We start from the raw sequence: 22177 nt of genomic DNA, 5'->3' as shown, positions 1-22177 counted from the left end.
TCATCTCACTCAGTTCTATCAGTCCTTCATTGAAAGTCTCATAACTTTCTATTTCATCTCCTGGTTCCACAGCCTCTCCCTATGGAACAGTCACAGTCTTGTCTCCCTTCTTAATACTTGTTCCAAGATAATAAGATAATAGGAACCAAGCAGAGGGACTTGGCAGCCTTTGGTCATCAGCAAATCCTCAGGAAGGCATCCTGCATCCTCTGTTTTTCTGATCATGTGTTGGCATGTGTGTTTTCACTCTTACTATTTCTGATCATGTGTTGACATTTGAGTTTTCACTCTAGTAGTCTGGCTGTAGGTACTCGATGCCTGTCTGCAGAACTAATCATCACAACAACTCCTCCATTCCACATACCATTCACTTGATAAACTCGTCATCTTGTACTAGGCTGAGGAGATATACGGTCACTAGATGTATCTACTGTTACTGGGAATGTGTGTGTGTGTGTGTGTGTGAAAGGTGTGTGAGAGAGAAATTATTTTAACATATATATTTATGTATTTATCTGCTAGTAAGAGTAACATCTGAAATTTGTCATTGTTGATTATAGTTGCACTGAATGAAACGTAAAGGTTACAGATACTCCCTAGTAAGGGTATCTTGCTTAAAGGAAAGTAAATTGTCTTACATTACTGTCTCTGTACCTCCTCAAACACATCCATAATTCAAAGCAAACACGCGCATAGCATATATGTTAAAAAGTAAAATTTTAATAGCACTTTGAATCTTTATCCACTCCATTATTCACATTAATAATAATCATCATCATCATTATCATAATAAAGTTAATTTGTATAGCACTTTCCCCACCATAAAATGTAGGCTCAAAGCACTTAACTGTCATGAAACACATTAATAATTAAGTGGATTTCCCCATAAGGCATTCCCCACCATAAACATGGCGAAAGCACTTAACTGTCATTAACAGCATCAAGGACTAAAATGATTTGTACAGCGCATTTCCCACCATAAACATGGTCAAAGCGCTTAACTGTTATCAACAAAAATAATTATTAAATCAATTGCATTGCGCATTTTCCACCATAAACATGGTCAAAGCGCTTTTCTGTCATTAAAAATATTAATGATTAAAATGATTTGCATAGGAGATTCCTCAGTATAAACATAGTCAAAGCACTCAACTGTAATTAACAGCATCAAGGACTAAAATGATTTGCATAGCGCATTCCTCAGCATAAACATGATCAAAGAGCTTAATTGTCATTGACAACAATAATTAAAATGATTTACATAGCTCTTTTTGCAATATAAAAATCAGGCTCATAGCGCTTTACTAGAAAGAAAAACACAAACACATGTTAATGGATGCTGATCTAAAAAAGAATAAGTTTAAAAACAAAAATTTAATGATAAAAGGAGGAACAGGAGATAGAAGCCGTTAATGGAAGCAATGAAGAACGATTCACAAGTTTTGGTTTTGATTTTACAACAATGCTGGCCTATGTTACGATCTATTCTAGTTTTATGTACTGTCTTTGGCTATTGTTTTTACATACAATGTTAACAATCTATATCCAGCTAATAAAGACTATGTTAGCTTCTTTGGGATCGACGAATAGCCAACTTCGATTCTGATTTTTGCTCTCAAGCCTTGCATTCTATAGGAGATTGTAGCTGCCTTTTTAAGTTTTTCGGGAGTTTCAGTCATTATCCTATAATATGACCTAAAATATTGTTAAAAAATAAACAATATGTACAGGCGTACATCAAAGTAAAATCTAGCAGAATTATCAAAAATCAAGCTAAACGAGTTTAAATGATGTCTCCGAGAGGTAGCTTAAGTTTGTTTGCTCTTTTCTGATTTGACAAGAGAGAAAAACTAACAGAAAAGTTTATGTCTACTTTTCCCATTAATACTAACCAACTCAGTTTTGACCTTACATTTTTTAACTACCTTCTGTTTCAGAGGGATTAAGTCTTCTAGTTGCCAAAAGTAATTCTCATCAGTTTAGCTAAACCAGATGGTTTGAGTCAATTTTAGACTAATCTCATTCGAGTAGTGTTAGTATACAAGGTAGATTCATTTTAGTGTAAATGGAGTTTGAACGAACTGCAGAAAGAATGCTAGGCATTTTCTGTGTCAGCTTGAGGCATCATTCTATAATAATGAACAACTGCTCTAATCGAACGAAGAGTTGGGTAAGTCGATCCCCCTACTTCTAAGTCCTGAACATCACTGTTTTCCCTATCAACATTTATGGACACTCAGACGATGCTGAACAATCAAACACTATCTACCACACGTGTTCTCTCTTTCTCAACAAATCACACAGACCTGCCTATAGGCTTCACGTTTCTATAATCGGGAGTTAAACTATCTGTTAAAAGAATCAAACGAATAATTTATGAACACACAAGAACGCATTTCGCATATATGTTATTTCGAATAACCCCATGTAACTCTTCAACGTTGAAGTCTGTAAAAACTTCCAACTACATCAGTTACTTCTCTAATCACCACATGAGTTCATAAACTTGTAAATACTTTAGTCACTTCTCCAAGCGATATGAATAGTGTGTCTCGCACATGCAGATCATCTGGTACTCAAGTGGGGACATCAACTGGCATAACTCACTTGTTAGATCGTTGTCCCAATAAAATGTTGACACATTCAAAGTCCGCGTCACAACCACACACACACAAACAGATTTCCTTGAATTCTCTCCATTGATAACAAAGGAAATACTGCTTAATCAACAATCGTATGGATGTCACTTCTGCTGGGGAAGGAAGCCAAGCCTATGTTACTCCCATCGGATGACAATGATCATGTACCCTGGTAATCCGCTTAAGTGTGTGATGAGACGTAAGCACGTTCGGCTAACTGGGACTTTCTGTACTCTTCGACATTTGGTGCTGGTTATACAGACTTTGCACACTGGCTGAAACAATTATCCATTTTCGGTACTCCTCGACAGCTGGTGCTGTCTATGCAGATTCTGTAAAGTGATGACGACGATGATACGACTTCCGTACTCTTTGAAAAGTGTTGCCTTCTATGGAAAAATTGTTGACTGATGCAGACGATAAAACATCTCCTGTATTCCTCGATACCTGATGCTGTCTATGCAGATATTGTAGGCTGATGAAGACGATAATACGACTTCTTTACAACTCTACAGTTGGTTCTGTGTATACGGACACTGTAGACTGATGAATACAATTACGACTTCTGCACAACTCCGCATCACGTGCTGTCTATGCAGACACTGTAGACTGATGAAGACAATGGTACGAATTCTGTACTCCTCGATAGCTGTTGCTGTCTGTGCAGACACTGTAAACTGATGAAAAACAATAATATGACTTCTGTAGTCTTCTGGAGCTGTTAATTTCTATGAAGACACTGTGACTGATGAAGACGATAAAACGTCTTCTGTACCTTTTGACAGTTGATGATGTCAGTGCAGACACTTCAAACTGAAGACGATGATACGACTTCTGTACAACTCGAGACAACTGTGTCTATGGAGACACTGTTTAATGATATACACGACGTTACAACTTCTTTATAAACGTGGACAACTCCAACCAAAGAGGTAAAACTCCTACTTTGCTGGTCAGCTTTTGTTGACAGGGCAATTTTTCTGTCTTATATCTTCTCTTTAACTCTAGGTAATTCCTGAAATCCATATGACTCGAGGAATATACCATTTAGTTACTAAAACATATCTTAAGTCTGTTTTTGTTACAACAAAGCAATCTTCCATGAAGTAGAATTCAGGCTTTTAAATTATTCTTCTAAACATTACGAAGATAGAAATATAAACATAGCCTTATCCAGAACCTCGTCTCGACAAGAAATAACTCTTATTTCCAGTCTCTTTTACACACAAAAAAATTTACGACGTTTTCTTTTCTTTTTCTTTCTTTTCATTTTTTTTTTTTATCTCGACGACTTGTTTGGGAATGATAAAACTGAATTCCCGATAACTACAGGGGCTCCAGTGAACGTTTCGTTCATTTATGCGCTTTTGCATAGTCATGCTCGCTACTACACATTCCTGGTATCGAACGGCCAAGAGTGACAACCCATGCTTCCTATAACAGACAGGGGTGATAACCTACATTCCTAACTCATGGCAGTAGCTGATTTTTCCCTATAGTCGCCATCGTCGATCTTTTTCTTAACATATTTTCTATAACTGCTTTTATTCTCAGCTTCTCTCTCGCTTTACTCTCTTCATCACTATTTTTGTCTTCAAAATACTTATCGCTATTTCTTTCCTCAATGTCAACAACACAGATGTTTTCTTGCTTGGGTTTGTGCGTTTGTTCTGATTTCATCTGACTCCATGAGTCTTCTTTGTTCCTGCAAATTAAAGTCTCAATTATAAAGGAAACTTTTTTCCTGTTTTCGAGAAGGAAACACAAAATATATTAAAATGAAAATATGTAATGAAATATGAAAGAGCAGACTGAAGTATTTTTTGTTGGCAAAAAACACTATCATAAGTGGCAGGGCTATGTTTATGTCTGGCTGAAGGAAACAGTCCTAAGAAAGCTGGTTGTGAATATGCATCCAAAACAATTTCTACTGCCTTTGTTTACTTACTCAATAAATAGTTCTTTCTCATTAATGGAACCGTTGATCATGTCTTTTCTGAAAAAAATATGATATATATCACTATGATAAATAAACCACTAGTAAAAACAGTAATACGCCATTTAGTAAATACGTTGACATGTTTTAGAAAATTTAGAAATATATACAGTCAAATCTCCCTACTATGCCACCCCTCTACTATGCCACTCTCGGTATTATGCCACTTTTGCTCGGTCCCGACTATAAATTCAATGTAAAAAAAAAATTACTATGCCACCCCTACTCTCGCTACTATGCCACTTTTTTGTGATTGTTAAAAGACACAAGTTGTGAAATTCCGCGCAGTGCTCGATTACTATACTGTATGGTAGTGTGGGACATCGCAGTTAGGTGGATGGAACATAGCACGCACACAGGGAGGGTGGAGGCTGGTGATGGGGGGTGGTGGTCGCTGGCCTGGTGACAGTCACGTGACAGAGGGACAGCGGGAGGGGGTCGACTAGCGACAGGATTCAGGTGTGTGGATGTGGTTGGGAGGGGTGGAGGATGAAGAGGTGAGGGGGAGAATGAGAGGAGACAGCTAGCGCCAGCTGACTATTCTTGAGAGCTTTGGACTGACAAGTAACTTGAGCAAATAAAGCCGTTTTTACGAACCCTCCGTATTATGCCACTCTCGCTACTATGCCACTTTTGCTCGGTCCCGGTAGGTGGCATAGTAGGGAGATTTGACTGTAGTGTCATTTTCCACTCATGCGTCCACATGTAATGGCCAGTGATTATATATATGCATGCTTCCATATCCCAAAGTTATTTTTACCTTCTAGAAGAAACAGTAGTTTGCTTCTGCCCCGACTGGATTTTAAAGCTTTAAATGATAAGAATTCACCACACCATTCATACATATATTTGACATATCTTGACTTATTTACTTTCTTTATGTTTTATAGCTAAGAGATGACCATGTTTTTTTAGCAGAGAAAATAGCCGAGTTATGTGCCTTTTTTATTTTCTTCAGAACCGTTAAGCGGTTTAGTTCTTTATTTTCCTGGTCTTTTGTCATCGGCTGTATAATTTACTACCATTCTACTTCAGTTAACATGTAGCCCATATTATGCGGCACAATACTGGATACTTCATGTAGCCCGCTCTTAGCCTTCTTGTAATTGAGGGCAAACTGTATGAAAGATTTTATTTTGTAAATGAAAACCAGGTACATTATTGAAAACTTCATTCTTTATAGTGATCTTGTAAAAATGTGGACAACTTACATTTCTGACTTGTTGGCATTTCTAAGACCTGCTATAAATTAAAACATAATCTCTGTTAAAATATTATTACACATCACGAATCATTTCCATCAAGAAAAAACTATCCTTATAATGTTTTCTAATGGTTACAGAATGCATCTGATTTTCTTTGAAGAAACAATTTTACAAATTGCTCAAATTTTAGAAAATTAAAGAAGTTCTTTAACAATTATCTAGTCAGATATTTCATTTGAATGAAACTTCCGCCTTACATTTATGATTAATGCTGTGAAAAGTTAAAATAAGAAAGAGCAAGCTCTCGTAAATATTTAATTTATTGCTAGGCTTTGATTTCGGGAATGTTTAGCGTTCATAAAACGAATCAAAGTGCATTTTTACTTGTGTTTTTTCTGTGTCTCCTGATTAAAAAAATGCTGATGGCCAGGATTAAACAGATCAGTCCAACGACTCCAACAGCAGCAGCGGTATTTATTGAAGTATTGTCATCTGAATGAATAAAACATTTTCATCAGTTGATTGTATAATTAGTCACAACAGAGATTAATGGGGAAATCGGATTATAAGCCATATTAGAGGAAAAGGTTAATATGACATTGAGGGAATTCATAAATATCATAACATTGCAAATGTTTTAAATAAAGTTTTGAGTCACTGTTTTAAATTTCACATTTTTAGTAAAACTGGTGATAATCGTTTAATTAAACAGCATCACAATCTTTATAGTGCCTGTTACGCATCGTATTACTGACAACCTAAAAATACTTTTTAAAAAAATAATATAAATGACAAGACTTTTTTCTTCAACCAGATTTTTCATTTTCACCGAAATAATAATCAAAATATTTTCAGATAAGACAAATAATAAAGAAGTCAACAGTAAAGTGAACAAAAGGCGACAAATGATTTGTTCCAGATGCACCATTCTTTGTACTTAGACCCGTTTTACTACTGCCTTGTGTATTCGGCTTTAGTAATAAAACAAGAAGTTTAAAATACAAGTAATAAAATTGTAAATTTGTAAATTAGCTATTAACATCATTATAAAAGACTAACCTTGGTGCACCCTTCCAAAATCACCCGATGATAAACTGTCGGCTACTGAAAATAAAGTAACTTCTCTTATATATTTGCATGTATATATTGATAAACATAAATACGTATATTAATTAGCATAAGCCAAAAGTAATATTATCGCAAGAATACTTAAAGCCCTTTTGAAGCTGACACAGATAAAAGCAGAAGACGCGAAGAAGAGATTTAAATAATGATTGGAAGTATTACTTTTTGTGAATTTTTTTATGTAAAGAAAAATTACAAAGATATGCTATAAAAACACACATTTACTAACAAATATTTCAAAAAATTACCTTTAGGAATCCAAGAGCAGAATAAGTTATTCCTAGGAAGACCTGAGATTTGCCAGTGGAATTTACCGGGATTTTGTTTCAAGCTGTCTGGTAAGGTGATGAGAACATATTTATCGTCTGTTTCTTTGATGTTGAAACCACTTTCGGTGGAACATTCGTATCCATCTAGCCATTCACATCTGACTACACTTGCTGTAGATCATATCAAAGTAAGAAAATATCAATGCAGTCACTTTTTAGCGAAAACAAATCTACAAATGTATCATAAAAAGTGGAACAATAAAACTTGCTGATCTTGTTAGTAGTTTTTAGTTTTCTTTTGAAGTACTCATAGAAAAAAAATGCTTGTGTTGCATAGCTTGGAGTTCTTACAAGTCTGTGTGAGCTATAAATTATACTTTAACAACTCCATTGCCAAGAAAGCGACAGTGTTGCTTCTTTTGCCCAAGAAAGTTAGAGGCACTCGGGGTTGTGGGAGATTTTCATGTGGAGTTCATGCAAAGCTTGATTGTGACTCATGTGCTTGGCAGTAATCACATTTTTTTCAGCTTGAATAATCTCGACTTTTGTGACAAAAGCAGAATATAGGTTTTATTGAAACATTTTCCACAGTGTGCGTGTGTTGTTTTTTTTTTCATTACCAAAATGAAAGCCAAAATGGTTCGGGGTCTATAGGGACTCCATTTGTTGATAATGCTATACAAATTCTACGGCCGTTAGAGGGTTAATTTAAAAAGGCATATAATAAATGTTGTAAAAGTATACTTTGCTGTCCGTCTTCGGGAAGATAAAATATTTCAAAATCTTTGTGGTGTCCGCTTTGTGGAATCGTAAACTTCATCTGAAGTGAACTGTCATACTGAAAATTGCAGCCCATTTTCAGACTGTCACAACGCCTACAAAACCAAAAACGCAAATTCAGAGAACACATGGACAGCGATTTTAAAAAAGGTTAAAATAGTTATATGTGTATATTAGTGTAGTGTCAAAAAAGCCTTATAGCACATACAAGTGGTCTACTCTTCAAATACTTCTTGTTTTACGAAGTATATTTGTGACCCTCCACGACCAAAATGAGTCTTAACAATGAGTCTTAACTCGCGCGAAGCAGTTTTATGCTAAAGGCCCCGAAAGGTGATGGGGGTCAATTAGTGCAGTTTGACTTTTCTTTAAAAATGGATTCCTTGGTTATTAAACTATCAAGAAAATACACTGCTATGTTAAAATAAAAGTTAGAAATTGACTTAAAATACGTTTTAATCGAGGTACCATACTGCGGTCCGTACATACTTCAGACGAAATTCAAACGCTGTTTCAATACTGTTTCTCAGTCATAACCCATCGTGTTATACCTTGTCAGAAAACCCGCAGTCTGTATGATCAACTTCTTTAAAGAACGATTCAAATATTAACCGATCGAAAGATTCGTCTGCAAAAGTTTAGAAGTAAACACTCGGTCATTTTGACGCTAACCTTTGAACTCGCTTTTCTCAAAATGGCTGCCACCGTACTTTCACACTTCAAACGTTCGTAACTCACTCAATGTTAAGACTAGAAGAACAACTTTTGTATCAAAAGAAACTTCAGAACCTGTACTTTTGAAAAATATGCAATTTGGCAAATCTCAAATTTCCGACTTAAGACTCATTTCCTCGTAGAGGGTCACATTTTCCAGACTTCTGGCTTTTCTGGGATTATTACAATTAAAAACAATTCTTTTGATCTTATGAATCTAACAAGAAGCAGAAATAGGGGATAGAATAACAAATTACTTTTGATTTATACCAAAACAAACTAAGAAAACAAATGTGAACTTACTGTGTCTGAAAACTGCGTATTATGGCCAATCTATATATTAGGCTTAAGCCTAAATGACAATAGAGACTTTTATCTATATAGGTCACCGGCTACTTTTAATCGACTGAGTCCCATGAAAATAGGCGCAAGCCTTTTCTTCAAGTAACTTTAGAAATTAATTGAAATCACCTTACATAGGGTTTGTGTGCGTACTTGGTGCTGAAAACTGTGTAAAACATTCGAGCTAGTTTTTAGGCTTTGGCCGAAAGGACACTGAGAGGAGGTCACACACTATGTAAATATACTTCTTCCCAGTTCGATAAATGAGCTTAAGTCCTTCCTTCTCTGACCTCGACAATTCACAAGAGGACCGAATGTCCACGTTTTAGCTCGATCGGGGAGAAAAGTATTATAACTCTTCGAAGAAACAAACACTGTGCAAGCATGTACTGGCGGAAATTGCACTAAATTTATAAAATTGATAAAATTAATAGCATTTAAATGTACACCTTTGTGATATTCTACTGCCTAACAACATGCGACTTTCCAGCAGCCAATTAAAGTGAAAATTCGATTAAAATTTGTTCCATCTTAGTTTGAGAACGATCCTGCAGAAGAAAAAAGTTTATTTTTCCAGCACATCGGCAAATAATATACACATGCTCGAAATGCTTGATTTCCGTTGACATGAAAGAAAATTAGGATTTATTTTACGGAGTAAAACATTTCCACTTTTACCAGAACGCTTGGGAAAGTGTTTCGCACTTATTAAGAGATCTGTAACAGGTGCTCTATCCAAAAATTAATCTGCTACGAGTACGACAGCATGAGGAAAAGGAAACAGCTTGGTATTACCCATGGCAGACATGTGAAAGAGTCCAGAGTCCAGAGTCGACTGCCGAGTTTAAAACAAGCTAGAGGGAGACGACCATGGCTACGTTTTCCCTCAAATTTTATTTCTTGCTGATGATTATTATGCCACAGAAAATAACTTTCGCTTTTACTTGTGAGTACCACGATGTTTATAAACTACTAAAATATGATTACTTTAATGTGTTTCTCTAAAGGCAGTATACTTTATATGATTGCTTTTGGGTATTGATACATATTTATTCACAATCGTTTAGGCACGCGCACAGATATGTATCCACACTAACACATACTCACAACGTTTCCGTTTGTATGTAATAAAATAACTAAAAATAAAACTACACAATATATACATTGTTGGAATACTGAATGAAGATTTATTTCTCATAGGTAAGTCAAGAACAAAATATTATACACATATATTATTAAATGATTATTGTTAAGATTCTTTATAACATTACACCAAATTAGGAACAAAAATGATTTTTAGGTGTACATCAATGAACTATGGGTGAATCAAAATCAGTTTTCTATGACCGTCAAATGCCAATAATAACTTTATATATCTTGTTTTATTACTCTCTGTTGATACCTGATGCCAGTATATCCAGTGAAGTTCCGCTATTCCGCTGAATAAAATCTTCACAATGCTGATTTTACTGGCCAAAGAGATGTATATTCAAAATGAGCCATAGAAATATTTGAAGTGCATTTAATGGAAAACTGCTTATTTTTTTCAGGTGGAATAACAACCTTCAATGAAAGTTTGTTTGAGAGAGAAGGTAGCCTTACAAATATTACATACCTGTATAAGGTTACCGACTCCTCAGTATTTTCAGACAAAACCACCTTTGCTTTCCACCTTTGCCGGAATAACCTGCTGACAACTCAATGTACATTTAAATGGAGAGAAAAACTCGACCAAATGGCTGTCAAGAACTGGAGTCCTGGGGATGGAACGTTCTGCTCGTGCGAGCGACATATCAGCAGCTCCCCGCAGTCCTGGGAAATAAAAATTTCACAACTGGTCAGTCGGTCACTAAGTGTGATGCAGCTCTCTTTGGAAAACAATGTCAATAATAAAAAGACAACCCAATTGATACGCACAATATTTCTCAATGCTCTATGTAAGTAATGAGACTTATTTTAAATCCCTAGTTCTCTAACATTTTAACTTGTTTAGTTAGATGTTTTTTTAAAGTAATGAGTTAGCAGTATTCTTTAATGGAAAAAAGGGTAGAATATTATCTGTCTTGTATAATGTTAATATCTAACAAATCGTTTTATGTAATTATTTCACATCTTAATGATGATTGAAAGCATCATTCATGTCAGTAAAATTGGCAAATTGTTTTATAAGAAAAACTCTAGTAATGATACATGATTTGCAAGAACAGGTTTGACGGGCTGCTGATTGATTGAATGGATGGCTATGTGTCTTTATATATTTATCCATTTATATATATATTTGCATACGCGTGTGCATATGCATGTGTGTTCATGTGTTCACTCCAGATCCGCCTAAAGTCACAAGTCTGACTGTAGACGGACACGAAGTGAATGGCACTCATTTCACCAACGAGGGTCAGGAGGTCCTTATCTCCTGCTCCTTTGACGCAGGAAACCCGCCTGTCAACTTCCGTCTGGTGGACAAAAATAAGGAACTTGCTGCAGGTGCAGGTCGTCTTAACTATCCACTTTCAATCCAATGTGAAGATAACTGGCCGAGAGTTAACTGTGAAGGAAGAGGGTCGGCAGAGAACAGAACTGTGTCTTTTCTTCTCAAATGTAAATGAAAATAATCATGAAAAGTATTTGTACTTGAGAGTGAATGTGTGTGTGAAAGAGAGAGAAAGAGTAAGTGTGTGGCAGAATGACAACTACTTTAATAGAAATATTATTCGCTTATTATTTCGTACAAGATATCAGAGAAAATTTATTGAGACAGGCTGTCTGCCGAGACCATGAACCAGCATGACAAATGTTTCAGGCTATTGTTTTTGAACTGGGCTATGAAAAAATGTTATATTTATGAATTTATTATTTAAGATACGAGAATATTATCAACGGGTATACAAATTATTTATAATCAGTTAACTTTGATTTTCTTGGGCTGTGCTTAATGTGTCACAGGTCCACCTCAGTTTCTTGATGTCGCCATAAAGAACGTTAGTCTTCCAGTGGTTGCCGCAACATTTCGAGTCAAATCTCACACGACAGCAGTTGAGGGATGTTTCTTGACATCAATGTCTTTAGAAGAGAAGACCACAAGAGCAGTAAAATGTGTCCTAAATGGTCATCCGCCTGATCTTGTGTTGAGTCTTTACCTTGATACAGAAACTAGTATTGCCCAAGGTAAATGGAAGTTGATTCTTCTCAATGAAAAAGGCTTTGCCAACACAACGCTGAGTATCATCAAAAGATCAGGTAAGACGACTTTTATTGTTAAAATCACTATCATTAAAAGAAAACTGAACTATCATAAGATAACGGATCTAGTATCTTAGCAGCAAGTAACCTCCGCCTCCAAAAACACAAACTTCAAGCATTTACACATGTGTACCTCAGTCATAAAGCACAGAAACACTAAACTACACAATTTAATTGATTATTAGCTTGGGTCTCCCTTTGTAATTAGTTTTCTTTAGGACATGCACCGCATCATTTACTTCTATATCTAGAGATTGTATTTGAGTTGCTTTGGATTTTTGTGTTGGCAACTTCCTTAAGTATATACAAGTTTTAATACTAATACTAACACTTGTCTACAGTCTTCCTCAACCTCCCGGGTCCCATTGGTAGACGGAAATGTAGATGCGTGGGTAAATTAGTATTTATAAGGAAGATCTTAACAGGCTAACTATAGTTCTCGTCGTCTTCATCAGCAACAAGTTTACCACCACATTTGCATTTAGATAAAAAAATGTAAATGCTGTTACAAAAATTCCCGAAATTTTCCCTTAGTTAAGGTATTAAACATTTGTATAAACTTTTTTTCAAGTTCTTAGAATTTAGGATTTTCATTTGCCTTTTAACATTTCTTGACAATGAATTACATATGAATCCCATAATTTATCAGAGATTCAGTGGCTTCTTTACACCACAGCTTTATTATTATTTACGAAACGTGAAATAATCATTACGTCGATGCGTCTCCACGTGGCCAGTCAACAATATTTGTTGTTTACCTTGTATCCCCGTCACTTGATTCACTTCTATAATACAGAGAAAACTAAACATCACGAAAGAATTCAGATGAAATGTGTACCGTAGGTTTTTGAATTGAGAGTGAAGCTGATGGCTGTACATGTATACTGAAATGCTTCTGTCGTTCTTTAACCTCAGTAGTTTATTACACAAGCGGAAACTATTTTACACAATTTGGAAAGACAGAAAGAAAAGGATGAAGCAGACTGCAGCCCTCTACGATGTAAAGATTGCTAGCACCTTATCTTATTTTATATTTTACAAATATATTTGATTGAAGAAAAGTTGCTGAAAATGTGGGATACATGATGCCCAGGTAAGTAACAAGGCAAGTCTGTATACAAGAAAGTAGAATGTCTGCCTCTCTTTTCAGATAAGCTGTTTCCTATTTAGAGAGAACAGTGAAGCAGATCGGGTTTCTGCACTTCTCCTGTCAGCGCTAGATATGACAAATCAAAGCTTGATGCTGTTTATTGCTTCTTTCTTGTCTTTCATTCTAATTTCTTCCTTGCTTTCGTTCTTGAATGTTAGGGCTGACAGACTAAAGATATTATTTTGCTGCTGCTCCGTGTCCTTGACCAGGACGGAGGGAATGGAGTGGAAGGAAGGATAAGACAGTTTGATGCTGTAATGAAGTCCTGACAAGACTTGTTAAACGAGTATAATTATTCATGTTAAAGCTTGTTGAAATAAATTCGTTTCAATTTTTTTATATTTTTTGATTATGCAAGCTTTTGAACTGATTGTAATTAAAGAATGCTAAATTAATAGTATAGTGAATAGTAAATCTGAATTATTGTTTCTTTTTAAGAAATGTATTTCAGGGTTTTCTTTTCTTTATTTTATCTGTGTTCTTCGTGCATTGGATCTTGCTAATTTCTGTGTTCTTTTATGTTGGAGATCTTGACGGTGGAGGCTTCAAAGAACACGGTCTACAGAAGTAACTACAAACAAAGGTTTTATCGTAAAAGGGAGACTTACTAATTTTATGTGGATGATTGTGAATTAGGTTAATCCTGTTTGTTGAAAACATTTCATATTATATTTACTTTTTTTAAAACTCATATTTTTGTTGGTGATTTGTATCTCGTCCAAAAGTTGCATGTGACACGCAGCACGCCTAAGTAAGATGAAGACAACTATGTGACCAGTACTTCTCACACCAAAGAGTACATGAACATTAAAAGCAGTTAGTTGGACTAAAAATACACTAAACTAAACATTCATTGTTCCGCGACCCCAGCGTTCTGAATAACACTTTGGAGTGCGTGTGTGTCAGCTAAGGAGTTCCTGGTGGAATGTGTATCTTAGTGTGTTTAGAAAGTGTGTAAGTGAACGTACAGTCGTCATGGATTGAGCGAGAGCGTTCCTGACGCAAAGATACGTCTGCCTTTTTTTTTCTTTGCGTTCGTTGAAGTGACACTGGCGGACAGTAACAGTAAGTGTTTTCAAACTTTCTATAAATTATCAGGGAGACCATTTGTATTCTGGACCGAGTTCCAGAGCGGCGCTCCGTTTCTTGTTGCAAGACTGGTTGAGTTAGAAATGTACTGTGGGATGATATTGATGAGTGACAGGGGGTGGTGAATATCCTGTCTGAGTCTCTAGACACCTGCTGAGTTGATATGGTGGCACAATTATATTCTCGTTCACATGCCAGACCTCTTCCCTCTTACGGTTGGCAGTAGACGACACACAGTATATATTATCAACCAGGTCAAAGGTTATTTCTGAGAGCCACATTTCAAAACTGCAAATGATAAACGAAGGCTTTATACCAAGCTGGAACTTCGAGTGCACGCTTGACAACTTCACTGATGTTTGAAATACTTTCCTTCAACTAAACACTAGTCCTCCCTGCTTTAGAACATTAGATAACATTTTTGTGCCCTAGAAATCCACAGTAACGTTGCTAAATGATGACAGATGTGTTTATTTAACTCCCCTATAATCTCAGTGAATGTTGACAAACATGCTTAATGAGCTCTGATCAGTGTGTAAGGGAAGCGTGTGTACACGGCACGACACCCTATCAAAGACTGTCCTTCCAGGCACCTTGGAGGGTGGCAGGCATCCCGGTGGCCAGAGGAAGAACTGACTAACGAACCTCTGAGTTTCTTTCTTCCCGTGTATCAAAGTCACGTGTTTGTTGAGGCAACAAGTGGAAGTCAGATAAATGTAAAGACCAGTACAACAACTGCACACCTTGTTAAACTTCAGCAAGGACGGGTTTGGTTGTACAGGTTATAGAAATATTCTTTTCTTGAAATTCTTTTCTTGTATATTAAGAGTAAAGAGTGTGTGACGAGTGAAGAAAAAGATATAAAGGAATCGAAAGATGGAAAAAGTGAGTAAGCACAGACAGACAGACGGAGTGTCACGAACTTCCCTCGGACATGCGCACTCTCTCAAATAAACACGAGATCGCTTCAGTTTATGACAAATACTTATTAAATACTTATCAATAGTTCTACATCAACACCCCGTAGAAGAAGGTGGAGAATATCAATGAGGGCTCGAAACGTCCCTCTTACTCGAATATTGTAAAAGAAATTTGTTTTGTACAATTAAGTAAGAGATGTGAAGTATCAACTACTGTTACCATTATGTTAAAGGGGAGGTAACATTGAGTACATAGTGATGTTATCACATTTAGTCAAAGCGGCAAATACTAACAATACTACTTATAATTTTAATTGCTTTTATGAAAATATCTGTTCATTCTTCGCAATAGCTATATTTGTTTTTACGAAAAGCATGCTTCGTTCATATGTTTGTGAAAATGTCAATTTTTGCTTAAATAAAGCAAACTCAAGGATATGGTAAAGTTTCACATAATACAAAATAAACTTAAACACTTTTTAATACCAAACAATTAAAGAATGTAACAATCTGAGTCATGTTCAGTTATCGTCAGTAAGGAAATAATGAGCATCAGTGTTTGATGCAATCAGTATCCGTGTTTCTGCATAATTTTGAAAATCAAACTCTCGGATGTTTATCTTTTTCACACTGTCAACTGCCAACATTTCATAAGCTAATAGGTGCATAGCGACAGTTCATTACACGTTTACTACAACCTAGGCACAATAAACTGCTGAATTAATTAATTAATTAAACTTATATTTATGTTTTCAAACATGTTAGTTTATCCAAGCAAATCCAAATCTGAAAGAAATGATACAACACATGTATAATAGAATCACAAGGTAATATAATCAAAATAAACAATTAAAGTACAGTAGTCTGCACGAGGTTGAGATGGTAGAATATTGTGAAAAATTAATCTACACTGAGCTGACATCATCCGTTGAACATGTAGTGGACTGTAGACTGGCGGTGTAAGCAGTGGGTACAGGAGACAAGGTGGTGTCACTCTGGCCTCATCTTCATCTGTGAGAACGTCAGAGGCGCGAATTAAATCCAAGTGTTGGCCCAGAGAGTGGCTTCATCTTCATCTCCGAGAATTGCAGGTTGCTGAAGTTACCCCAAACATTGTCGCTTGCACGAGGGCTGTTGAGGTAAGTGCTGCCACAGCCATCCGGGTACCACCAGGCGCTGTGACGTGTCCTGACACAGCCGTACGTGTCTCGGTCATAGGTTGAAAACTCTCTGTATTTACTAGGTCCCAAACCATCTCCTGTAACCACACAACCACACACCGTTATATACTATTAGGCACACAAAGTCCTAAGCACAAATATATTATCACTACAAAACATCGATAGAAACTTTTATTATTAAATGTGTTATTTCTGTGCTGTTCATCATAACAAAGCCAAGCACCACACAACACAATCAAATACGAAATGAGTAAATGAGAAAAATGACCCGAAGACACTGTACAAGATAAACAAACAGCTAAACAACGGCCTGCCAGCTGACCTGCGTCTCACTCTTTCTTACTGTTCAGTGGTGACGTACGTACCTGCGTCACCCGAGTAGCCGGACACGTAAAGTTTGTAGTTGCTGGCTACAGAGAAATTCTTGTACTCAGCGTAGCGACGTTCTCCACTCCCATCTCTGAAGTCCACTCTCAGGCTCCAATATATATAATCTGTCTGTTCGTAAATCGCGGTCAGGCCTGAGACAATACAAGGCAATGATCTCATGTTAATATATAAGTCAAGCAGTGAAATATTTTATATATGTTGATATATATTTTTATATATTGTTATATGTTGATCTTGCTCAAGAGTTCGCATGAACCACAGAAGTGTCGCTGGTCATTACATCTATTAGGATGTTATAAAAATGTTGACATTATTCCTAGACTTTAGATGATAAAAAGGTAAGTCACAAACTTATTGAGCTTTTAGTGTTGTTGTGTTATTACTACTACTATTAAAGCGTATTTTCCATGTAAGTAGGAGCTCAATGCGCTGCATACAAAGCATAACAAATCTACAGCCAACCATACAGAAACATTAGGATAAGCACCAGAAAGGATACATGAACACAAATTGTACAAAAGATAACACCAGCATTGGAAGAAGAATTAATTAGTTGGTAGAACTGTACTCCTGATTTGAAATATATAATTCTGAATAAGAAAGGTTTTAAGGAAGTATTTGAAGACATTTGAAGATATGTCCAACAATCTTACCCAGCCAGAAATCTCCAGAGATGTCACCAAAACCTTGTAGATATTCTGTCCAGTTTCTGCTGAAGTCAACTGAGTTGTCGCGACGTCTCTGGAACACCTGCACATCACACAAGTTCACAGGTCGTTACTATGGTACCGAAGTGCAGCATGCTCGATAGGATTCAACACTGATCATACAGTCTAATGAGTTGAAAGAGGATGAGTCATAATTGATAAAATATAACAACTTACGACTTTTATTAGCTGGGGTCATGATTATAATGACAACTCTTCACGGTTAGGATAGACTATGTGAACCTAGTATGATAGTATAATAGTGATATTCATGTTAACATAATATAAAGTTTCCTGGCTGTAAATGTTTGACATCAAGTGGTTGTGATCAATTATATGGGAGCATAATAAACATAACAAATGCATGATCCATGCCGCGATTACAAATAGCATTTTTTTCAACCCCTTGTCAAACCTACAGTCCCTGATCATGGCGACTACAAACAACCGACCAATGCACACCATCACACTAAATGTAGGCCTGTCTAGAACCACCCTCAACCCACGGAGTCTACCCGCGAGATAGACAAACTGTTGGAAACAGAAGGTGGACAAGCATACTCTCCTGCTTCGTGTTGAAAATGTCGAAAGTTATCAAAGAAAAATTATTGGTGGATACTATGAACTGTATGTGACTCTGGGTATAAGTGGTGTCGTACTTTTGTGAGCAGTATACAGTGAGCAGGAGAGATGCTACCTAAGTCGTGCTCATACACACTGACAAACACGATCACACGTACCAGCCAGCCGCCGCCGCTAGACTCCATGTCACACCACACCCTTCGAGGTTTGCTGCTGATTATTAGCCGAATGGTGTACACACCACTTTTGGCACCTTTGTCCTGCCAGTCTAGACATGACCCTGTTTTACACAAACAAATCATTCCGCTGGTAAAGAATTTTTATAAAGGGCGTAGTGGAACTTCGTACAATGACGGAAACAATCGAGGATAAGTACGATAATAATCATGACAACTTCAATAGCTGATCATACATCAGTCAAAAAAAGCTGAGTACTACACATAATTCTACTACTTCTCACTTACTTGCAGCAACACACTTCCTCTTGGTTTCTATGAACTTGAAGCCTAAAAGACACTGACATATGCCTGACAAACAATCGCTGTTTGGGTCTGGACAGTCTTTCTTGTTGTTACACAGAAAGTTGTCCCAGGTAGGGCGTGAGGCAAACATGGGCTTGCAGGATCTCTGGTAGTGGGTCCAGCCTTTACTCGTCTTAGGAGTCCAGTCTGAGGGAGACTCATGAGGGGTGACATTATGAAGTCGACAGAGACCTCCATCGGCTGGCACGGGTGGCAGAGAAAGAGAGACATAACTGAACTAACAAATGTTAATTGGTACACGAGCAATTTTATAACTCCTGCAATTTCACACACTTTGTTTTATCCTAACTAAATGTATTTAGTACCTCTTGCGTTCAAAAATGTTTGTAGATTATGGTGCTTTAAGTATGCTCCAAAATGTTTTTTCGTAGTATTTATTATGCAGGCGTCTACAAACGTTTTTTACGCAGTTTTGGTTGATTTTCTTGATAAATCGTGCTATTAATAGAACACAGTAAAGGACACGTGAAGCAGACTTTAGCAGTTTTAAAGGACACAGTAACCTTAAATCTCTAAGATCATGTTAGTACACCAATGTTTCAAGGCTTTTTTCCCATACAGACCTTTGAAATCAAAGGTGAAACAACGCTTGTAAGCCTTGCACCTGTCCTTGCAGTCTTTCAGACTGATTCCATCCGAGCTATCAAGGAGGTTTCCACGTATAGAGTTGTCTGGGTACTCTCTAAAGGTCTCCCGAATCCCGTCTGTGTTGCATGCTAATATAAACAACAGTGGTAAGCAATTATTTACACAGGTGTTTGTAGCACACGGCGTGTGGCTCATTGCAGTCGTCGTCTGTCCTGCATCTTACATTGTGCCACTTGCTTAGCTCGCCTACAAGACAGTCATACTTGCTGACCGCCGGTAACACTAGCCATCCCACAATTCTAGCTCTATTTATCTTAGGTTAATTGCCATCTTACAATTATTAGAAAGGAAGAAAACCATTAGCTGGTGGATATATATAAACACTGAATGCAAAATTTTTAAATCCGAAATATTATTTAAACATTGAGATGAAAGTGGTTTGGTGACAACAACTTAGAGTATCTTTAATGTAAGAAACAGACAGACTGACGGTATAAAACGTTTTGGGAAAAGCTGAGAACTACTCATAATTCTACTACTTCTCACTTACTTGTAACAACACACTTCTTCTTGGATTCTATGAACTTGAAGCCTAAAAGACATAAACATCTGCCTGACAAACAATGGCTGTTTGGGTCAGGACAGTTAACTTTGGTGAGACACAGTAAGTTGTTCCAGGTACGGCGTGAGGCAAAAGTGGACTGGCAGATTCTCTGGTAGTGGGTCCAGCCTTTACTCGTCTTAGGATTCCAGTCTGAGGGAGACTCATGAGCGGCAATAATGTGAAGCCGACAGAAACCTCCATTGGCTGGCACGGGAGAGAGAGAGAAAAGGAAATAAGTTCATTGGTGGACGATTGAGCTATTCTTCTATTTCTGTCTTCATTCAATCATAATTAAAGTGGAAGTCTCCAGTCAATACAGGAGTTTATCTCTGTATATGTGGTGTAGTAGATTAACACTCCACTGCAGCAATAACTAAATAGTCGTGGGTTCAGTGCTGTTTTACCTTTACACTTTCTTCCTAAAGAAAGCAAACAACTATCAAATATTAATTAGCTTGCCAGCAATTGTATAATTCATGCAATTTCACACACTTTGTTTTATCCTAACTAAATATATTAAGTACCTTTTGCATTCAAAAATGTTTGTAGATTATGGAGCGTTAACTATGTTCCAAATTGTTTTTTCGTAGTATTTATTATGCAGGCGTCTACAAATGGTAAAAATATAAAGAGACAACATATATCAATATTGTTTCCATTTTTTACGCGGGTTTCGGTTGATTTTCTTGATAAAACTCGCTATTAATAGAACACAGTACAAGACACGTGAAGCAGACTTCAGCAGTTCTAGAGTACACAGTCACCTGCCATCTCTAAGATCATTTTAGTATATTAATGTTTCAAGGCTTTTTCCCCATACAAACCTTTGAAATCAAAGGTGTAGCAATGCTTTTCAGCCTTGCACCTGTCCTTGCAGTCTTTCAGACTGATTCCATCCGAGCCATCAAGGAGGTTTGCACTTAAAGTGCTGTCTGGGTACTCTGTATAGGAGGCCTGGAACTCGTCCATCCTGCATGCTAATATAAACAACAGTGGTAAGATATTATTTACTGACTTTTTAAGTTGAAGTTCATTGTTCTACATTTTGACGTGTTTCGAACAACATCCATAATCAAGTGAATCAATTTCTAATTTTTTTCGGCCCACGTGTTTTCTTTCTTTCTTCCTTTTATTCAGTCTGTCTAAATGCGGCTATACTGTTTTACAACTTATTCCTTTAAGAATGCGAAAATCATATAAAAGATCTTCCGTTCCTAACTATAACAAGCGGAGAACAAAGTTTCTTGCGATCAAGAATATCACACAGAACCATTCAGGGCTTCTACTTACTCACAAAATTGCGTACAGTACGCATTACAAGTTCAGAGGACCCCTTCAATTTTCGTCAATGGGGTTCCAGGGGACCCCTTCAAATTTGGGCGAAGAACAGATACAAAATTGGGTAAGTGTAGTGTCTGACATCGTAGCCTAGTCTATTGCTGTCGTCTGCTACAAGGTGAGAGTCACTTCCCTTGCACTGAGTTTTTTTCCCCTTACCGGGAAGAGTTCCATTAACTATATCCAAGATGTCGTTGACAGCGTGGTTAGGATCATCGTCTCAGAAAATGAAAGAAAGTGAGCACCCCAAGTACAGTGAGCATAAGCTCATCACAGATGCTTACACAGACTTCATGGCACAGAAATCTCGCCGTTTCTGACTAGACATTACAGTGCTTTGTGTGCCTGAAAGGCAGTTGAACAAAGTATGTTGATTTGTTGATTTTTTTTCACATTGTAAAGGGACCCCTTAGAGTTAGCCTGGGACCCCTTAGACATCTTTAGAAGGGGTCCCTGGAGCCCCAAAGAATTTAGCCGTAGCAGAAGCCCTGACCATTGTCTACTCACTGTTAGTGCACGTATCATGTGTTGTGTAGAAGTACCCGGGGTCACACCGACACAGGTGTTCAAAGCACACGGCGTGTGGCGCATTGCAGTCGTTGTCTGTCGTGCATCTTACATTGTGCCACTTGCTTAGCACGCCTACAAGACAGTCATATTAGCAAACCGCAGTTAACACTAGCCACCCCACAATTCTAGCTCTATGTCTACAAGTATCTGACTGCCATGTGTACATATTCTTATTCCTCCACTTTAATGTCACTTCTGCCTCCTCA

General features: G+C 37.1%; 3 protein-coding genes across 7 annotated transcripts in view; 2 read left to right on the top strand and 1 right to left on the bottom strand.

Moving 5' to 3' along the window:
- The window catches only part of LOC112568573, a 170877-nt gene that overhangs the window by 93372 nt on the left and 55328 nt on the right, over positions 1 to 22177 (top strand). The window lies entirely within an intron of this gene.
- The window catches only part of LOC112567425, a 74806-nt gene that overhangs the window by 48143 nt on the left and 4486 nt on the right, over positions 1 to 22177 (bottom strand). For 2 of the 5 annotated variants that reach the window (XM_025244099.1, XM_025244101.1), the window contains 9 exons: positions 21909 to 22043; positions 20888 to 21040; positions 20010 to 20267; positions 19435 to 19587; positions 18794 to 19051; positions 18488 to 18609; positions 17694 to 17790; positions 17016 to 17171; positions 15522 to 16727 (listed from right to left, as the gene is read on the bottom strand). In XM_025244099.1, the coding sequence (XP_025099884.1) occupies positions 16492 to 16727; positions 17016 to 17171; positions 17694 to 17790; positions 18488 to 18609; positions 18794 to 19051; positions 19435 to 19587; positions 20010 to 20267; positions 20888 to 21040; positions 21909 to 22043 (1568 nt within the window). In that variant the 3' untranslated portion in view covers positions 15522 to 16491. Of the gene's footprint in view, positions 1 to 15521; positions 16728 to 17015; positions 17172 to 17693; positions 17791 to 18487; positions 18610 to 18793; positions 19052 to 19434; positions 19588 to 20009; positions 20268 to 20887; positions 21041 to 21908; positions 22044 to 22177 lie in introns of those variants that run through there. The other 3 variants (XM_025244097.1, XM_025244098.1, XM_025244102.1) reach the window with 3 other exon arrangements.
- Positions 9223 to 12824, top strand: LOC112567431. The gene is made up of 4 exons (XM_025244116.1): positions 9223 to 10016; positions 10621 to 11007; positions 11396 to 11668; positions 12014 to 12824. The coding sequence occupies exons 1-4, from the start codon at positions 9941 to 9943 to the stop codon at positions 12385 to 12387; spliced, it is 1110 nt and encodes a 369-aa protein (XP_025099901.1). The 5' UTR covers positions 9223 to 9940; the 3' UTR covers positions 12388 to 12824.

This window comes from Pomacea canaliculata, linkage group LG7 (assembly GCF_003073045.1).
Source record: "Pomacea canaliculata isolate SZHN2017 linkage group LG7, ASM307304v1, whole genome shotgun sequence".
Lineage (NCBI taxonomy): Eukaryota > Metazoa > Mollusca > Gastropoda > Architaenioglossa > Ampullariidae > Pomacea > Pomacea canaliculata.
The sequence above is the reverse complement of the archived record's forward strand: the minus strand, read 5'-3'. Positions and strand labels throughout refer to the sequence as shown.

Coding starts and splice junctions, on each gene's coding strand:
- LOC112567431 (XM_025244116.1), top strand. CDS start 9,941: ATGGCTACGTTTTCCCTCAAATTTTATTTCTTGCTGATGATTATTATG. Junction 10,017..10,620: donor AATAACTTTCGCTTTTACTT/GTGAGTACCACG, acceptor TATTTTTTTCAG/GTGGAATAACAACCTTCAAT. Junction 11,008..11,395: donor AATATTTCTCAATGCTCTAT/GTAAGTAATGAG, acceptor TGTTCACTCCAG/ATCCGCCTAAAGTCACAAGT.